Source organism: Larimichthys crocea, chromosome XXIV (assembly GCF_000972845.2).
Source record: "Larimichthys crocea isolate SSNF chromosome XXIV, L_crocea_2.0, whole genome shotgun sequence".
NCBI classification, from domain to species: Eukaryota; Metazoa; Chordata; class Actinopteri; family Sciaenidae; genus Larimichthys; species Larimichthys crocea.
In genome coordinates, this window is record NC_040034.1 from 18,810,023 (window position 1) to 18,828,113 (window position 18,091).

The following is an 18,091-nucleotide window of genomic DNA, read 5'->3' on the forward strand; positions in this document are numbered from 1 at the left end:
GGGTTGTATGGTATGGGAATAGGCTTGTTTGAAGGCGCGCAAGCATGAGTGGGCGTATGCATGCGGCATGGTATTGATCAAGACAAAATGAGGCATGGAGAATTGATGTGGTGAAATGACTGAAGTGTGAACGAAGCTATAAGGTTTGTAGGAGTTGTTAACTAGTTGGTGGACTATGGTAACTGATAGCTGATTATTTGTACCAAGTAAGACGTGCATGAGCCAAAGGTTGGACGAGCAAAATAACTTTTTACTGACATGCACACATTCATACTAGGATCCAAACTAACACACACTGTAACACAAACTCTACAGCACAGTAGTGGTGTATGGTTGCAAACTTAAAGTATCGCACCTTGCAGACCATAGTGGTTTTGGCCCCCAGTCTTGCAGCCTGTATGCACTGGTTGGCTCCCTTCCCTCCGAAGCCAATGAAGAACTTATGACCATGGATGGTTTCCCCGGCTTTGGGTAGCCTTGGTGCCTGGCTGAGAAAAAAACAAAACAGGAAATAAGCACATTTTTAAGTAAACATCCACATTCAAAAGTACCTCAGAAGATTTGAGATGAGATGATTTGAGAAAAAAGATCCCTTAAAGGAATTCTGTGTTTGGACTTTGAATGTTGATGAACTTTTTTAATCAACAGTCTCTTTACACTTCCGATTAAAGTTTGAACATCTCCCACCAAACTTTGAAAAATGTTTTTTTTGGCTTTGTGAGTGTAAAGGAGTAAAGGGAGATGTCAAAATGTGAAGATCCCCTTCAGGGCCAAATCCTTCCCTGGTTAAGCTCTTTATTCATCACTGGAAACACAAAAACAGGAGGTTTCTGTGGAGTCTGCCGAGGATTATATATTTGGTCTTGTAGGTCTCACAGAAAGTTCAACAAAATGCAAACAGGAATGAATGAAGCATAGGAAACTTTTTTTCTGAGTCTTTTTGCCTTTTTTTCCATTTTCCATACTTAAACCCAACAGCAGCAATAAAAACACAGACAGAACAAGGAGTTTACAATGGCTTCGACACTCAAAAGGCACGCCAGATATTTTACCTAGACCCTCAGTCGGATATGCCCATACAAGTCTTTCAAAATTTGCTAATGATGCAACCAGCAAAACCCATATTTGTCTCAACTCAACACTGGCCACAACAGTAATGCCTGACTCATCAGGGTTGGGTAAAGTCCCGCCCATAGCCTCAAGGTTGATACGCCACAGGTGGGTGCCCTCAAGAGAAGCTGTCGGTTCATCTGATTCCTCCAATCACAGAGCCAGAGCAAGTGGTGAGTAACATGGGGAATGAGACAGCAGACAGCTTCATACTGTACGTCAGGACACTGTGGTTTGGCCTGGGGCCAGTACTGCCCGGTGCCAAAGGGTTTGCGGATGGTTAAATGTTGTCATAAACTTGTTTTTCACGCACGCTGTTGTTGAACTTTTTTACACTAGTGTGTGTGAATGTGTTTGTGGCAGGTGTGCTATTACAGTAAGTAAACTCAATCCCAGGATTTCCAGTAAGTGAGACGCTGATGGCAAACACTGGAGGTTGTTATAAATGCTGCTGTTCTTGCACCGCCGTGTGAAAACAGTAAAATGCCCAAAGCTATAACAGGATGTAGGGTCAGTGAGGCTAAAATGTGGTGAGAAGAAAACGGAACAAAGGATGAACACATGTAAATACACACACACACACACACACACACACACACACACACACACACACACACAGACCTCCCCCACACATACACACATTACCTATTCTACTTGGTGCAGCTGTCTTAGTAAATGTTTCCCACCTGTGTCACTGCTGTGTGACTCCTGGTGAGAATTTAAGTAGTGCATGCATAATGCACATTTATCTAATGTTAACAGACTATGTTTTGTCATAAAAAACAGTCAATACTTGCATCCACACATTCACACACATATCAATAAGGTGATAGGCCAGAACAGGTGGGCTAAAACCAGTAAACAAGCCTAGGGCAGACATTGATGCATAATAAATGGAGGATAATATACATATCTGAAAACAGAAAAAAAAAATAATATATCACCCTCCCTCACAAAATCTGTCCTGTGATAGACTAAAAACCAATCCTAGATGTACCCCGCCTCTTGCTCAATGCTTGTCTAATATGAAGACAAAAAGAGAAATCGATACCACTATCATATCTGTAGGGTAAATATGACTACAACCAGTAGCTGCTTAGCTTAGCTTAGCACAAAGACTAGAAACAGACTGAAACAGTTAGCCTGAGTCTATGGAAAATACAACAGCACCTTTGAAGCGCACTGATTCATTATATCTTGTTTGTGTGATCCGTCGCTGTGAGCTTGTCAGGCTCACAGTGATGGCAAAACTCCAAGAAGATCGGACAAGAATTAGTTTGGCACATAAGCACTTGTACAACCACAACATGTCTTTTATACACGCCTATGTTTTTGTACAGATTAAACAAATGCGGCCAACACGGAAGTTAGCATCGCCCTGGTTCCCTCGACAAAAAGCCAATGGGATTGTTCAGTGGGATTTTGTACCGTAGCAGAAAATAAGCTCTGACACGTTTTGTTCAGCAAGATAATCTTCACAAATAAACACCACTTTCAGTGGATGGGGGTGCTAACTTATTTCCACAGAACAGGACTCATTTCTGCAGAATTCTATACACCATTAACTTGTGAACTTTAGATGTGCTGATAAGCAGATTTGGCTGCTTTTGGGCAGAGCCAGGCTAGCTGTTCCCTCCTGTCAGTCTTTGTGCCAAGCTGAGCTAAGCTAATTGGCTGCTGGTCGTGGTTTCCAATTTATTGTACAGATATGAGAGTGGCATAGGTATGAATATTGTCATATAAACTATTTAAGGTCTTAAGCTTGAGGCTCTGAACTGTTTGCTTAGTTTGTGTTTGGCTTGCCTGAAATACACCATCACTGATTTCATTATGCCTGGAGACTAAATATTAAGTTTAAGCCAAGAGACCTTAGACCAGGGGTGCCCAGACTGTTCCACAAAGGGCCGGTGTGGCTGCAGGTTTTCCTTCCAACCAAACGGCAGCACACCAGACTTGACTCATTTAATCAACTGATCTCAGTCTTCAGAGAGTTGATTGGTCAAACTGTGTGCTCTTGGTTGGTTGAAAGGAAAACCTGCAGCCACACCGGCCCTTTGTGGAACAGTCTGGGCACCCCTTGTTACCCAACTTCTCACTCAGTGCTTGTATATCATTAAGAGTTCTTAGTTACTATTTATTCTTACTATTTATTTAATGATTACCCATTTTATGTTTTATGTTATGAACCCATTTTATGTTTTAGGGTTTTAGGGTTTAGGTTCGTTTCTTGAATCATTTGGCTAAATCTTTCTCTTCATGTCTAGGCAGGACTCTAGTTCTACTTTATTAAGCAGTTTATCCCAGTTCTTCTTCTTTATGTGTTCTTATGTCTTTCTTTAATGTAGTGCACAATGCTAGCAAATTGTCTGTTGAAAGGCTTTTGTCAGGTGTAGAGGCTTAAAGGATTATCGTGTAAGAAACATTTATCTGTGTCCTTCACATGCAGGTCACTCACCGATGTTCTGCCTCCCTGTTTTATAGAATTGCCAAGGAATTTATTGTGCGTCATATTTGATATTAACATTTAAGTGCTCATGACATTTACTGAGATATGCATAAAAACACAATAAATAATGTGCACAACCTTTGTAGCATTGTCAACATAACATTTGGCCAACAGCCACCTGAAGCCGGATAACTGACAGGTAAAATAAACAGATTTCCAAATTCTTAAATAAACCCGCCCACGCCTCTTCATGCCCAGAGAGACACTTGGCTATTGTTGTCTGTGGTGAGTGCACCAAACAAACAGGGCACTTATGTGCTAAAGTGCAACCTCAGTGCGTTTTCTCCCATGGAACCAAAAGGCTAAAGCAGGTGTTCAGTGACGTGAAGTGTTTGCTTTGAGGCTGGCTCTCATTTCCCTCTCCTCCGTCTCTATTAAAGTCATTCCTCAGCTGTTGGTGAGCAACAAGGGGGAAGTAGACTTGGACGAAAACAAATTGAAATGTTGCTGATGAACTAGAACTTGTCTTTCCAGTTCCAAAAAAAAAAAAAAAACCCAACAACCTCCAAAGAGAACTTAGCACATGCAATATAAGACTCAACTCAAGCATTTGCAGCTATTAATCGAATTTAGTAGTTAGTGTGGATGCTAAATGATTGCAATGAACGTTTTAATTTCAGTGTTCTAACCTTCAACTAAGCTTATGCACCACTGAATTCATGTTGTATCATTTTTCTTTGTCAGCGAAGGTCCCTGTAGCTGAAACTCCCGTAAATCAGGACAAGGTGAAGAGACTTAACAAAGAACAGATTGAGCAGAGACAGCATCTCTCACATGGACACTGTGAGCTGAACAAGAGGTGCAGTGTCGGAGTAGAACGTGGGCGTTTTATTTTTGTGTGGTCAGACCATTTGTTGGAGCCACGTGCGTGTTGCAAATATTCACTCGGTGGTCAGAAACAGCCTATATTAGCGGATATAATAAGGCACTTATCAACCTATTGAGTGTCTGAATTGGTCTGCGCTTATGGAAACATCACAGCTTTGTTTCATGTTTTTTTTTTTTTCCAATTTGCATAAAATGTTTCCAGAATGCTCTCTGACACAGCTTATGGTATAACAAAAAAGTGTAAAACAATGGGGAATATTTTAAAAGTAGCTTTTTTAAACTTGGAAGGAAATCGCCTGTTTCAGTTTCAGTGTTAATTTGACCTGTTTTGGTATGAATGAACTAATCCAAGAAGGAAAAATCATCCTAAGTCATTGACATATGTAGTGTATGATGTGATGACATACCCGACTTCATTTCTGCATTTTAATGGGTCACAGAGCAAAACGTTTGTAAAATCACTGCACTAACACAAGGTCTCAGACCTATAAAATATCAATGCCCACAAAAAATATGTAATATATTAAAACTTAAATATCTTTGTTTTATCCGACCTACAGGCAAAGACCTAAAGATAGTCACTTTTTATATCATATCATCATATTTTGCAATTTTTGCTTATACAACATTTATTGAACTGTTACACAAAATTACTGCAGATTAATTTCCTGTCAACTGACTAATGGATTCATTGCACACTCCCACAGCCTGTGCCCAAATTTGTGAGTCTGAGCTTGAGATTCACTCTAGATTAGATAAAGGTGTGTTTACAGTGCTTTGATAACATTTTGCTTCCGCTCTATAATTTGGGAAACTCACTGTGCAGATGAGAAGTGCCTCCACTCAGTGAGCTGTGGCAGTAGGGGGCACTGTATGGCTTTGACAATGGGTTAAAAGCCTGAGAGGCTCTGCTCCTCCCCTGCATATAGTAAACAACATAACCTTTTACTAAAAAAGGAGCATAGTGTACTGCACAGCCTGACACATACGTTCAGAGCAGAACACCACAGAGATCTATGTTACACTTGTGTGTTTGTACGGTAAGGCAGAAGCAGGGAGAGACTGTGTGAGTGTATGTAAGTGTGTGTGTGTGTGTGTGTGTGTGTGTGTGTGTGTGTGTGCCTCCACTGTCTGTCAGTTAATTGTACTGCCACCCAAACACTGGCTGTTCAAGACAACTGGATTTCTAACTTCAAAGCCATGCATATCACTTTGAAGGGCTGCGAATGTATTCCAACTACCCTCCCCTTATCCGCATTCTGACCTCCATCCAAAAAGCCCCAACCCCACACACACACACACACACACTCTCCAAAAACAGGCCATTTCCCGTTAGCTTATTAGGGTCTTAATTGACAACTCCTGCCCTTCAAAGCAGAAAGTCACTAGTTGAATTGCTAATGAGCAACAAAATAAATACTTGCATAAAAATAAAAAATAAACTCCCAGTAGGAGAAGGCATATGTTTTTGATAAGTGGGGACTCGTGAGTGACAAATAAATGTGTCAACTTAAAATTGTGCACTCCCCAGAATGCCATGAAACTTTTTCCCCCCACTAGCACAGATTGTGGTTGTTTATTCAGATCTCCATTTGCTGGCAGCCAGGTGACAGTTATTATTCCCAGGGTTTCACATAAAAAAAATAAAAATAAATAAATAAAAAATACAAGCTGCATGACAAAACTGTCGCACATGTTCAAGCAACACTCTTCTTCATGCTGACAGGAAGACATTTAGCTGGCTGGAGCCTCGACATCATACTGTGCTAACGTTATGTATCTTTTGAGATTGTGTCATTCCTCACAAAGGTTATGGTAAATGAGGGTGACAAATTGTTTTCAACTAACCCATTGTGCTGTGAGTTGATGACTAACCATTTGTGGGAATGGATCCTACTTGGCTCAACAAATCTCACCACGTATGAGGATGATGCAACACTGACATTTTAGTAAGCAGTAATTATACCAGATCATCTGCACACTTTGACTGTTTAAAAACCTCAGTAGGATTTACCATGGGACGGCACACCTGCATTGTCTATCGATGACTAGACCAATGGCAGGCACAACAACCTGTTAAAGCAATTTTTAAAACTTGTATCTAGAGATCTGTTCTTCTGGCAGCAAATGGGAATTGTAGTAGAAAGATGGACAGATGCCTTCCTATTTGACCTCAAGTTGTGGCTTAATGGCGTAAAAGCTGTTGGACCAAACACTCTCAGACCGTTGATGTTCTTCTACAACATTTTGGCCGTTTAGGACAAGTATTGAAAAGGCAGTGACATTATCCAAATTTAGACCACTTCCTCTATTCTTGTGCAGACAGGACTGTGCAGTCCATTTCAAGCCACGATGGAAAACACCCTTCAGCCCGTATGTCATATTTTCCACAACCTTGCGTGTCAAAATAAAAATGCTAAAGGAAAATAGTGGTTGTTGGGGGGTTAATAATAACAATAATAAAGGGAAACAAGTAAAGACAACCGACCGTTTCTTAAACTACACCCTCTAAGTTATTGCTGCTATGCCTGTTGAACCCTCCGTTCTCGTGCGAGACATAATGTAGTTTACAATGACACCTTGGGTTAGGGTTCAAATTCTTAGTAATTTTTTAAACAATGGCTCCTTTATTTCAGACAGAGATGTCCACAACTTCCACACTTCTTCTGTCTGAAATCTCAACTGTGAGGCTGAGGCTGTATGTCTCAGGCAAAAGCTCAGTGCCCTCAATAGTTGATGATCCATGTAGAAGGCAATAGAGAAACAGAGATGTTCTTGTATTGTGGTGTGGTGTCAGTTAGTCCTAGTATTATTAGTATGATCATTTATTCTAACATAACCCCGTTTAGCCACAGAACACATTTTGAAATGTTGCCATTTTTAACCAGAATCAAGTTTATTGCCACGCAGGCTTTGCTGGACTTTTTTGTAAAATAAAGCTTTTATGTTAAGAACCAATGTATTTGTCAAATGTAACATAATCTCTGGTAATGTTAGCTAGGGTAGCTAGAGGATCATGTGCCTCAATACAATATATAGTATGACAGATCTGCTAATGTGACCCAAAACTTAATTTCTATAAACAGATACAAATGCAATATCTATAGGCAAAAGAGCAAGAATTTGAAATCAGTGTTTTGTTTTCTGATCACAGTTGTTCTCTTGTCTTGTGACCTGTTCAAATTAAGCAATGTCTAACTGTGACCTCTCATCACAGCTAGGTCTTTAACTAAAGAGTGACTTTCCTTCTTGGACTGTTTCATTTAAGAGGTCCAAAGAGGGGAGAATATACAGTATATAATAAATTAGAGACGGAATAAGTAAATATAATTTTGTGCAAAAATAAACAGTATGAATTATTTTTTTAATCCTTTAAATCAGCACTTGGGGTGTCCTTGACCCCCCAGGTTGGAAAGGTAGATGATGGCCTATAATTATTTTTGAAATGCTGTTCCCAATACAATGGTATACAAATTGTACATACAAGTATAAAGTATTTTACTTTTATTATCAATAGTACAATTAAAACCTGTTTCATGTATTTTTAAACAATAAAAATGAATATTTGTTTTCTAAAATATATAAAATAATGTTCTTTTAAACCCTATGTTCAAATTAACTAAAGCCATTTAAAAATACATATCCTAATATGGTCATGAAAATTTGCCCAATGTGCTGCTTCCTGTTGGGCCCACCTGAGGAAGCAGAGGAGTTTCCTGAACCCAGATTTAGCACTTTTGATATAAGGTAATTACAGGAAGCACACAGAGTACTGACACAACTTATTTAGTCAAAAAACTTAAATTTTTACAAAATGTACTCACCTCACCAAGTCAGTCATACAAGAGCCGACCACCATCACATCAAAAGCCTCTTCAGCCATGATCTGATTGAGACACACATTTGTGTTAATTCTGCAACAACAATGCTTATCCCTGGACATGATCTGTTATCCTAAACATTATCCATTTAAATTATGTTTTGATTATTTGAGAGATTACTGAATTTCTTAACATCCGTCCAGCCTTTCCGTTAAAAGGTATTTTTTAAAACAAAATCTAAAGCCTAGCGGACTCCTTGGGGGCATGTCAGGCAAAATATGTAAACTGGTTTACCGACAGCCTCCAAACAACAAAACATTTGATATTATTTATCTGCCACATTAGCATGATCTTGAGAGGAACAAGGAACAAGGTAAAAATAGAGCATTCATGGCTGGCTTAGTTGGACAAGCTCCAATCTTATTGCGGGTGAAGTAAGGGGGGGGGTGTATTTCAATGCTACACCACGTGAATGCACCGCAGCCCAGCAAAGTCTATAATTAATTCAATCCTCGGCTTGTATCAGAGCTAACGCTAGTGTGTTAATCTCTTCAAATCTCTGCCTAGGAAGTGGAAGACTTGGAAAGCCTGGCCGCTGGCTGCAGGATGGCTCAATTCTCTCTCCCACATCTCACAGTATATTGTCTTCCCTCAGCAGGCATGAAAAGCTAGCCTAGAACCCTCAACGTCTCCACTGTAGAAGAATATTATGAGATGTGCATTGTCCTACCACTTGAAACAGCAACACTTAAAGATCTCTCTCTTTCGTGATAAATTTGAGACCAAATTATCATATAGTAGCTGGATAACCCGAATAAGCATCTGTAGACACAGCTTAATGTAAAAGGCGTTTAACCATTACCCATAATTTGACACACACATTTATGGTCATGAACAAAGCATGCAGCAGTCATGCGTTTGAACGATTTAGTCTGAATGCAAATCAAAGATGCACACAGTGGGTTTAGCAGTTTAGACTCAGCCATAAAACATTGTTGGACCCATTTAAAAAAAACAAACTTGTGAGATTACATATTTTGCCTATGTCTGGTTGGGACGTTAAGACCAGATAATGATTGTTATTACAATGATGCAACCATTTATGTTTAAAAAATGCTTTTCAGAAGTTTAGATGATAACTATAATCACCAAAATACTTCTTTTATTTTCATTCCACCCCACCCCCCATGTTTAGTTTGGAGAAGACACTTTTTCCTAACAATACAGGAAAACTCAACAGACAACATGTAGCTGAATGCTGAACTAATAGGACAGCACCTCATGCCATTGAATGAATTACATAATCAGTTGGATGAGAACTAACAAACATATCATACACGTACTGTATTATCATATCTTTGCTGTTTCAAGGTGTATTATTTATTATTATACAAGACAGGACAATGAGATGCAGTTGTTTTGTTGTGCATACTGACTTATTCCTGGTAATTCTGAATCACCTCCATGAAGATGGAATTTCCCATTTGTGATTTTGCTACTGATCTTGCTGCTGATACAATTATGTCATATTTCATTTGAATTTTCCAAGTTAGATTTGTCCTGTTTGTACAAGCCCAACAGGTGCCAGTAAATATGCCAGTCATCAAACCCTCAGGTCTGGAAAGACTTTTATGTTGTATAGACTTTTATGTACATATATTGGTGTAGTATACCATACCAATCCTGAATTTGCACACACACCAGCATTTGAGACAGTAAAGAGAAGCAACATTTCATCATTACTTCAAGACATGAAGACGTCTGTCAATCTGCAAAAACTTCAAAAACTTTGAATGTGTAGAACCACCAAACACTCCGATAAAACTGATGAGACCCAGGAAAGGAAGACCAGGAGTGCTGCAGATCAGTTCATTACAGTTACCAGCCTCAGAAATTAAGAATGAATGGCTGAGATCCACATACATGCTTCAAACAATTCAAGCAACATCAACTGTTTGGAGACTGTGTGAATCAGACCTCCAAGGTCAAATTACTGCAAAAAAGAAACACTACTGAGTGAGACCAACAAGAAGAAGAGAACTGCTTGACCCGAGAAACACGAGAAACAGACATTAGACCAGTGGAAATGTGTACTTTGATCTGATGAGACCAAATTTGAAACTTTAGGTTCCAACTGTTGTGTCGTTGTGAGACACATAGAAGGTGAATGGATGGTATCTACATGCGTTATTCCCACTGTGAAGCATGGAGGAGGAGGTGTGATGGTGTGGGGGTGTTCTTGCTGGTCAGACTGCAGGCGATTATTAAAAACTCAAGGCACACTAATCCAGCATCCATGTACATGAGACATGCCATTGCATCTGGTTTGCACTTGACTGCAAGATACACCTCCAGGCTCTCTAAGGGAAATTTGGCCAAGGAGAGTGATCACATGACTGGGTGTCCACAATTACCCAACCTAAACCCAATTGGTTTAGACGGTTTGGGACTAAAGACTCTTTAGTCCAACTCATCCCAAACTCTTTAAGAGTGAAGTGAAAGCAGCCAACGAGTGCTCAGTAGGCTATATATAGGAACTCCTTCAAGACTGCTGGATGACCATTCCAGGTGACGACCTCATGAAGATAACTGAGAGAATGTGGAGAGTGTGCAAAGCTGTCATCAAAGCAAAAGGTGTCTACTTTATAGAATGTAAAACATAAAACATTTTTTACAACAACTTTTTTGTTTACCACATGATGTTATAGCTAGATAGATAGATATACTTTATTTATCCCAAGCTGGGAAATTACAGTGCAGCAGCAGCAGCAGCATCACACACAGTGACGATAGACAACAACTTAAGTTTTTATGTCACAGTTTTGATGTCTTCAATGTTAATCTACAATGTAGATTATAATACAAATGAAGAATTGTGCCCAAACAGTTGATTGCTACTGTAATTATACAGGTACTTAAGTAACTAATGTACTAACCTACTCAAGTGGGTGCTTAAAGGTACAGTGTGTAAGATTGGGGGGCTTTATTTTCAGAATAGGGCAGACATGGTATATAAAATTCATAACCATGTTTTCATACATGTATAATCACCTGAAAATAAGAACCATTGTTACTTTAAAATTGTCTTTTTTTATATTCTACAGTGGGAGCGGGTCCACTTCCATGGAGGCCGCCATGTTAAAACGCTGTGTTTCTACAGTAACCCAGAACAGACAAAATAAATACCGACTCTAGACAAGGCCTTTCAAGTGTTGTTTCTCCTTTACACGAGGAAGGTGAGGATGATGTAAGGAGATTGCAACTAAATTGTACACGCTGGACCTTTAGGTACTTACTAAAGTAGCCTGCTGTAAATAAAATAACTTATTATATAGTTTATAGAATATTAAACTGTAGTATTAATCTATAAGACATATTTTAATGTTATCTTAATGGCTAGTGTTACATGTGGGGCATGAATGTGAACAAAGACACCGTGTAGTATTGGGTTACTGTGCAGATCCTTATTTTGCAAATAGGTAATGTGTCACAGATGTCAGATAAAAAGATAGATGTCACATAATGGAAGAATTAAGCAAACTTTAAAGTAATTATCTGTGAAACTGTGACACACCTTCTCTCCAACACTGGAAATGTAGAAACACTGTGGAATAAACTGTCAGAAACTCAAAGGAAATGTGAAATAAACAGTGTTGAGACAAAAACGTGACATTATAATTACCTTAAATTAAAAAGAGTTCTTGCAGAGTGGACACAACTCAACACTCACTGCACACAAGTGACGGTCAGAGTGCACGACGACGAGCCGCCTAGCGTCACAGCTAATGCCAGTCTCACTGTTGTCCCCAAATCACTGCGCATGCACTCAGTGTCACGTTAAATTGTTTATGTGTAATTATATCAAACGAAAAAAAAACACTTTATGCTTCATATATCACCGAGAAAAGTAGCTCTGGTGATGAAAACAGTCATTTTGTCGACAGGCATCACCACAGACAGCTAATAACGGGGGGCTAATGAAAAGGACCCAAAACAACATGTACCGGATATTTTTTGACAGCATGAAGTAAACATTGGCGTTAACGCTCAAATTATCTGACTTCCAGCTCCTTCAGGTACTCTGACACACACCGAGCGTTGTATTTACACTGATAATAACGAGCACGTTGTGTTTTAAGCGGGCTAATCGTTCAGACTGTTGCAAATTTGACGCTACGCTCTGTGCTAAGCTAACGCTGGGCTAACACTACCGAGTGTTTACAGTCGGTGATACTTCGACATGAACTCATCTTAGAGTCACTGAGTGTTAACAGTTAAAGATGACCAAGGCGCCAGCTTATCATTGTATCCCGTGAAATGTGACAAGTCTACACAGTGAGGGAGAGGAGACACGCAGTGTCACACACACACACACACACACACACACACACCTGTTGACTGTCGCATGGTTTCGCCATCATGTAACTTCCAGGAATACTGCGGTGGATAAACATACTTGGTCACCTTTGGTCTATTGTGCTCCTTAAAGCGTATTTTCTCCGAAATGCTTTGCGCCTAGGACGCTAAAGTCTGAGATTAGGAAACACATTCTGACGTGGTCACCGAATTTTCCACTACACCATGACCGGGTCATGTCCTTTTCAACCTGCAGTACATGAAGATGCTTTTGTTACGTAAGCAGTGCTGTTTTTCATAAATGACGTCAAATAATTTCCAGTAGTCTCTCTGCGTCTCCACAGACTTCTCAGAGTGGATAACCATGAACAACATGTCCCCTGAGGTCGCACTGCACCGGATCTCACCTGAGCTGCGGCCTTTGCTTTGCAGCGTGGTGCGGAACGGCCGCGTAGGACTCGACTCCACCAACTGTCTCCGTGTCACAGACTTGAAAACCGGGTGAGGAGTAGTTCAAGAACCACCGAGTCCTCTATGTCAAAAACACAAGAGTCCGTCTTCTCTGTCTCTGTGTTGCATCACAGTGACAGCTGAATGATAAGAGAAAGGTGGATGGAATAAAGGGGAACCCCTGAGAACGTTTACATTTTCATGTAGCTCAATATTCACACATGTACATACATATTTACACGTTCACAATGAGTCATCGTTAGAGTGTGAGCAGTCAGATCTATAGTGGAGTTGTGAAGTGGGTGTAGTAGGTTGGTTTTGGAGCTATTCTTTGCCACTGCAAATTTTAACCTTACTGTTACCTCGGTGTAGCAGCGTGGATGTCTCCGAGATAATATTTTAGTTAAAGGTTATGGATAGTCATGCATACAGTTTTGCTTATGACAATATTTAAACTGCCACATGTATTAGGGTTGTACAAAGCATCATTTTAGCTCAAAATGCTCCTTGAGAGTCGCAGTCTTTAGTTTTTTGTTTATGCACCGTCTTGTACCTTTGACTGTAGTCATTCCACCCATATTTGTAACTACAGCTTTGTTGCAATTTGCTCCAGTTGTTGGGTTTTTCAGTGGGTATTGGTGTCCGTTATGAAAAGTGCTACATGAATGAACCGCCTCGCCTTTTTAAAAATGCAAAAACAAGGCAAGAGACTGCTTTAAGTTGGAGACGATAGTCATTAAGGAGAGGGTAGATTTGTTGGACTGACTGTTGCTAAGCAAATTCACCATCAGCTTAGTCAGTCAATGAGTATTCACTTAAACATTAAACCAAAAGTTATGATTACTTACAAATAAAACATTATTTATGATCTAAATTTCTATAATTTACCATTTTCTAATTGTCAATATCTTGATTTGCATTTTTTATAACCTGTTAGTGTAATAGTGTGAACAGTTTTTTTTTGTCTGCGTGGAAATGAGACAATCTTAGTGCAAAATGGCGCCGTCTCTGTGTTGTTTACGTCTTTTTTGATACCAACACTGTTGGCACTGAATGTTTTTGACACATCCTCCATGACAGTTGACAGATGAGGAAAAGTCGAACACGTTAACAAGTTTAGGGTTAATACAACAGCAGAAATCATTTAGCCGTGAAGTGGCTCCACGCTCCGGGGGCGGCAACAAGCAGCCGTACATCCCATGGGTGCAATGAGTAGTCCCTGATTCAAGACCATATTCAGGAAGCTTAAGTCCTATCAGCTTAGCAAGAGGATGTCTTGCCAGGAACACTTGATAACTGTTTGTGTTTAAACAACACTCACACTGAAGTGTTTTTTACGTCACTTGTCCGTTACAGTGTTAATTGCTTATTCTTACATCATCTCCTGTTGTCACGTTCAGATGTACATCTCTGACCCCCGCTCCCTGCTGTGATCGCTTCAAACTTCACATCCCCTACGCTGGAGAGACCCTGAAATGTAAGTAAACGATTCACACCAGTCTAAAAAGCCACTGATATTTATTGAGCCCTGCGTTTATGAATTGTTGTTATTGTTGGCCCTTGAGGAAACATTGGGAGAGAAACTATGAGCAAAACTTGGCTTTGCCTTATTAAGTCACAAAGTAGTAGCAGTTCTAGATATAGAAGCAGGGGTCAGTTAAGGCTCTTCACAGCCTTAAAGTTACAAGTTTAGTCGTGCTGATTGCACAGTTTACTCAGTTTTGACTTTTACCCAGTGTGTGCAGGTTAATTAATTGATTATGTAGAGCAATGGGCCTTTTAAAAACAACCTTTAATAATTAATTGTATTGCTCAATGCAGCCTTGATTATCCTTGAGAGACCCACTTCTGTCTCACAGTAGGCCGATGTGAAAATGAGAAGTGGTTTCCAGGGTGTCCGTGGGGTATTAAAAATTATTAAAAGGTAGTAAATCAACTTGGTGAAAATTAAGGCCCTTAAAAAGTATTAAATGTCTGATTGCGAGGTATTTTTAAGAATAGCATGTGATTTGTTGTAAGTTTGTTTGTTAAAAGTTTGCCAGTTCGAATTCTCTGTCGCTATTTCCGTCATTTAGAGTTCAGAGGCCATTTATGAGATCAGTGTTTTTATGGGCAGGTTGTCACACAGCCAATGGTATTGTTTAAAGCGTGCGTGTGACCCACACCAGGCTGGGATCTAAACACAGAGCATTGGCCCTAAAGTTCAGCTGGGACGTCATTTTGAGACTTGGTTTGTAAAGTTTAGTCAACATGTGAGAACTCATCTGACACACAGAGTCTCCTGTTGTTGCTACATGTGTGAAACGACGACTCTACTCTGGACTTTGTCCAGACATTATTGTGTAAAAACGGCTTCATTCAGTGTCACTCCCTCTCCTCCGGCACTGTGAGTTACCATGGTTACGGGAACGCCCTGAAACTTTGTAGTGATAATCAATAAGAAGTTTGTGGTTACTATGACGGTACAAAATCATGAATATAGCCTCATCCTGAGCCTAAAAATATATACTTTAAAGTTCTGTACATGGTTGATTGCTGGGGTAAAACTTGAAACAAGCTTTGCACAAAAAAAGGTTTGGTTTCATTGACTGAAAATTACATTGAAAAGACAAAAAAGAAAAGTGTCAATAGAACAGCTGTTCACAAGCATCCTCCTGTAAAACAAATGCAGCAAAGCGAAAGTAATGAGAATAATAATTTTATACGATTACTTGATTAATCGATAGAATGTTTGACAGAATACTCGATTACCAAAGTATTCGATAGCTGCAGCCCTATACTTAATGTCTTCATTAGAGAACATGGTTATGTGTGGAGTGGTGCTGAAATCTTATGCATTGTGTTATTTCTTTAGCAGATGTCAAATAGGAGCTCATGCACGCTATTGCATGGCAATAACTAAGGGGTTAACAGTAACAGTGCGTGTGCCTCCCCATTTATCTATCCTGTTTTTGCTATATGACTAGTTGCATTGAGGTTTTAAAAAATATTTAGAAAGTATTAAAAAGGTATGGTATTAAATGTAACCTCAGGATTCCTGCATAAACCCTGAGCTTCAGGTCAACACCAGCTTGAAGTCTCTAACACCAGTGGATGTGAAATGTGAAATCAACAAATGTGTAGCACATATTCAGCACACTTTTTTAAAAATAATGTTTCAAAGTAACCAGATCTGTGCACAGAAGCTAAATAAAATATTCCAACAACACAGTCAATGGAAATACCATATAAACATTGTGTGTCACGTGAAGATGCATAATTAACCAAACGTTGCCGTAGGAATGTTTTGTAATTGCAGTTACTAAGCCAGCAGTAAGTTTGAAAGCACCCACAGGAATTTAAAGAGCACAAAAACAAGATGAATATTTTTCTTATTATGGTTATGCATAATCACCAAAGTGATGCCAGTAAACATGCCATAGACTGTGCCACTGAACTTTTACTGGAAAGATCTCTTGCTCCTGAATCAAGTCCCCACATCAGAGACTCTCGGGAACTCTCTAATGTTCATGAGCAACATCACTAGATGTTGCAAAGTGATTTTGATCATGGTTTAGAATTATTTCAACTTCGTTTTACTGGAATTATGGTGACTCAGGAGATCCATCTCAGGGCTGTGTGTACAGAGAAGATGCTATCACTCTGAGGGTATTGTAAAGAAAAGTCATTTAACCTCAACACTTGAAGGACTTTGTGAAAGAACTGATTCAGCAGATGAGCACAAATGATATTTTAGATCAAAGATTGCAAAAACACACAATTATCTTGACAGGTGCATCCATCATTTCTCATATTCACCAAAATCTCCAGACACAGTGTGCGGCACATATCTCACCCACTTCAAAGATACAGTAGGCCAAGTGAGCCAGATCGGTCAGCTAGATTGGCGAAACCGATTTTTGTGGCCGATGAGTTACTGAGAAGTTCTTTGACCAGATTCCTGCTCATTTCAGAGGGTTACCAAAAGAAAAAAAGGAGCCTGTTAACGTGCTAATCTTAAAAAAAAAAACATGAAAAATATGTATAAGCTGGAGTTGATGGGGTCTGAGTCTGCAGTAGCACTTTGTGTTCATGAAGCGCATGTGTGTTAAGTTTCGTTCGTCCGTTTATAAAGTTTGCCGCAAATGTGGTCACGTCGGGGGGGGGAAACTGTCTAGTTAGGGGAAGTAAGATTTGCTTATTTTGCAAAAACTTGCTAAAAATCTGTTCAGGCAGAAATTGTGGTGACCTGTCAGGTTGTTGATGCTAGACTCGAGGAATGTGTAGATGTAAAGTTAGATGTGGCAACATGTGAAATTGTTTGACCATCTGAGCACAAGATTATAGATCTACCAGACGAGACTTAAGTATTTATTGCCCACAGTTTGCATGAAAGAAATGTTTGATGTCTTAAGTAAGTAGTTTGAGTCACCTGGAATAATGTAAAAAGTACTTCTGCATGGAGTTCAGATTTTTTAGATTGTGATAGAGAAATCTACCCTGTCTTTAAGTTGAGAGAAACTGCTGTGTACGCTGTGTTAGTATAGTTCAGGAAAAAAAAGTCTTTAATCCACGCAGATATGAGAGCCGCAACCCACCCCTCACAAAAAAAAAAAAAAAAAAAACAGGCTGCTAGGTCTCTGGCATGTCACGCGACATCTCTGCAGCTGTTGTACTAGTTGCTGCACCTTCCTGTGCTTTGGCCTGAGGAAGAATGTTTGTTTAATCAAGGATGCAGGGCTGCAGGTTGGTTTCTGCCAGTTCTGTGGACCTGCCTACCGATAGCGTGCAAAAACATGGCACACTCTGCACAGAGCTAAACACTATTAATACAAGCCTGGCCCCCTTCTACTACACCGCTGTGGCTGGTACGGCTAAACAACAGTTTGTGGCCTTTGTTGTTGTATGTATTGCGCCCTCTGTGACCTCGGTAAAATGTCTGTCTGAAATAGAAGCAGGACTTTGAGAAGGCACGTTATGCGGAGCATATAAAAGCTTATGTTTTAACCTGCAAAGGCTGCAGTTCCAAGACCTCAATTTC

General features: G+C 39.7%; 2 protein-coding genes across 5 annotated transcripts in view; one reads left to right on the plus strand and one right to left on the minus strand.

The window, feature by feature from the left end:
• The window catches only part of rbks (ribokinase), a 38,823-nt gene extending 25,941 nt beyond the window's left edge, over positions 1-12,882 (minus strand). The window contains exons 1-3 of one of the 3 annotated variants that reach the window (XM_019267556.2): positions 12,657-12,882; positions 8,269-8,330; positions 356-488 (exon numbers count right to left, since the gene is read on the minus strand). In XM_019267556.2, the coding sequence (XP_019123101.1) occupies positions 356-488; positions 8,269-8,330; positions 12,657-12,719 (258 nt within the window). In that variant the 5' untranslated portion in view covers positions 12,720-12,882. Of the gene's footprint in view, positions 1-355; positions 489-8,268; positions 8,331-11,947; positions 12,084-12,656 lie in introns of those variants that run through there. The other 2 variants (XM_027274682.1, XM_010736382.3) reach the window with 2 other exon arrangements.
• babam2 (BRISC and BRCA1 A complex member 2) overlaps positions 12,215-18,091 on the plus strand; it is a 70,341-nt gene continuing 64,464 nt past the window's right edge. Inside the window, exons 1-3 of one of the 2 annotated variants that reach the window (XM_010736383.3) lie at positions 12,215-12,341; positions 12,966-13,122; positions 14,472-14,548. In XM_010736383.3, coding sequence (XP_010734685.1) covers positions 12,986-13,122; positions 14,472-14,548 — 214 coding nt within the window. In that variant the 5' untranslated portion in view covers positions 12,215-12,341; positions 12,966-12,985. Of the gene's footprint in view, positions 12,342-12,946; positions 13,123-14,471; positions 14,549-18,091 lie in introns of both variants that reach the window. The other variant, XM_010736384.3, reaches the window with a different exon arrangement.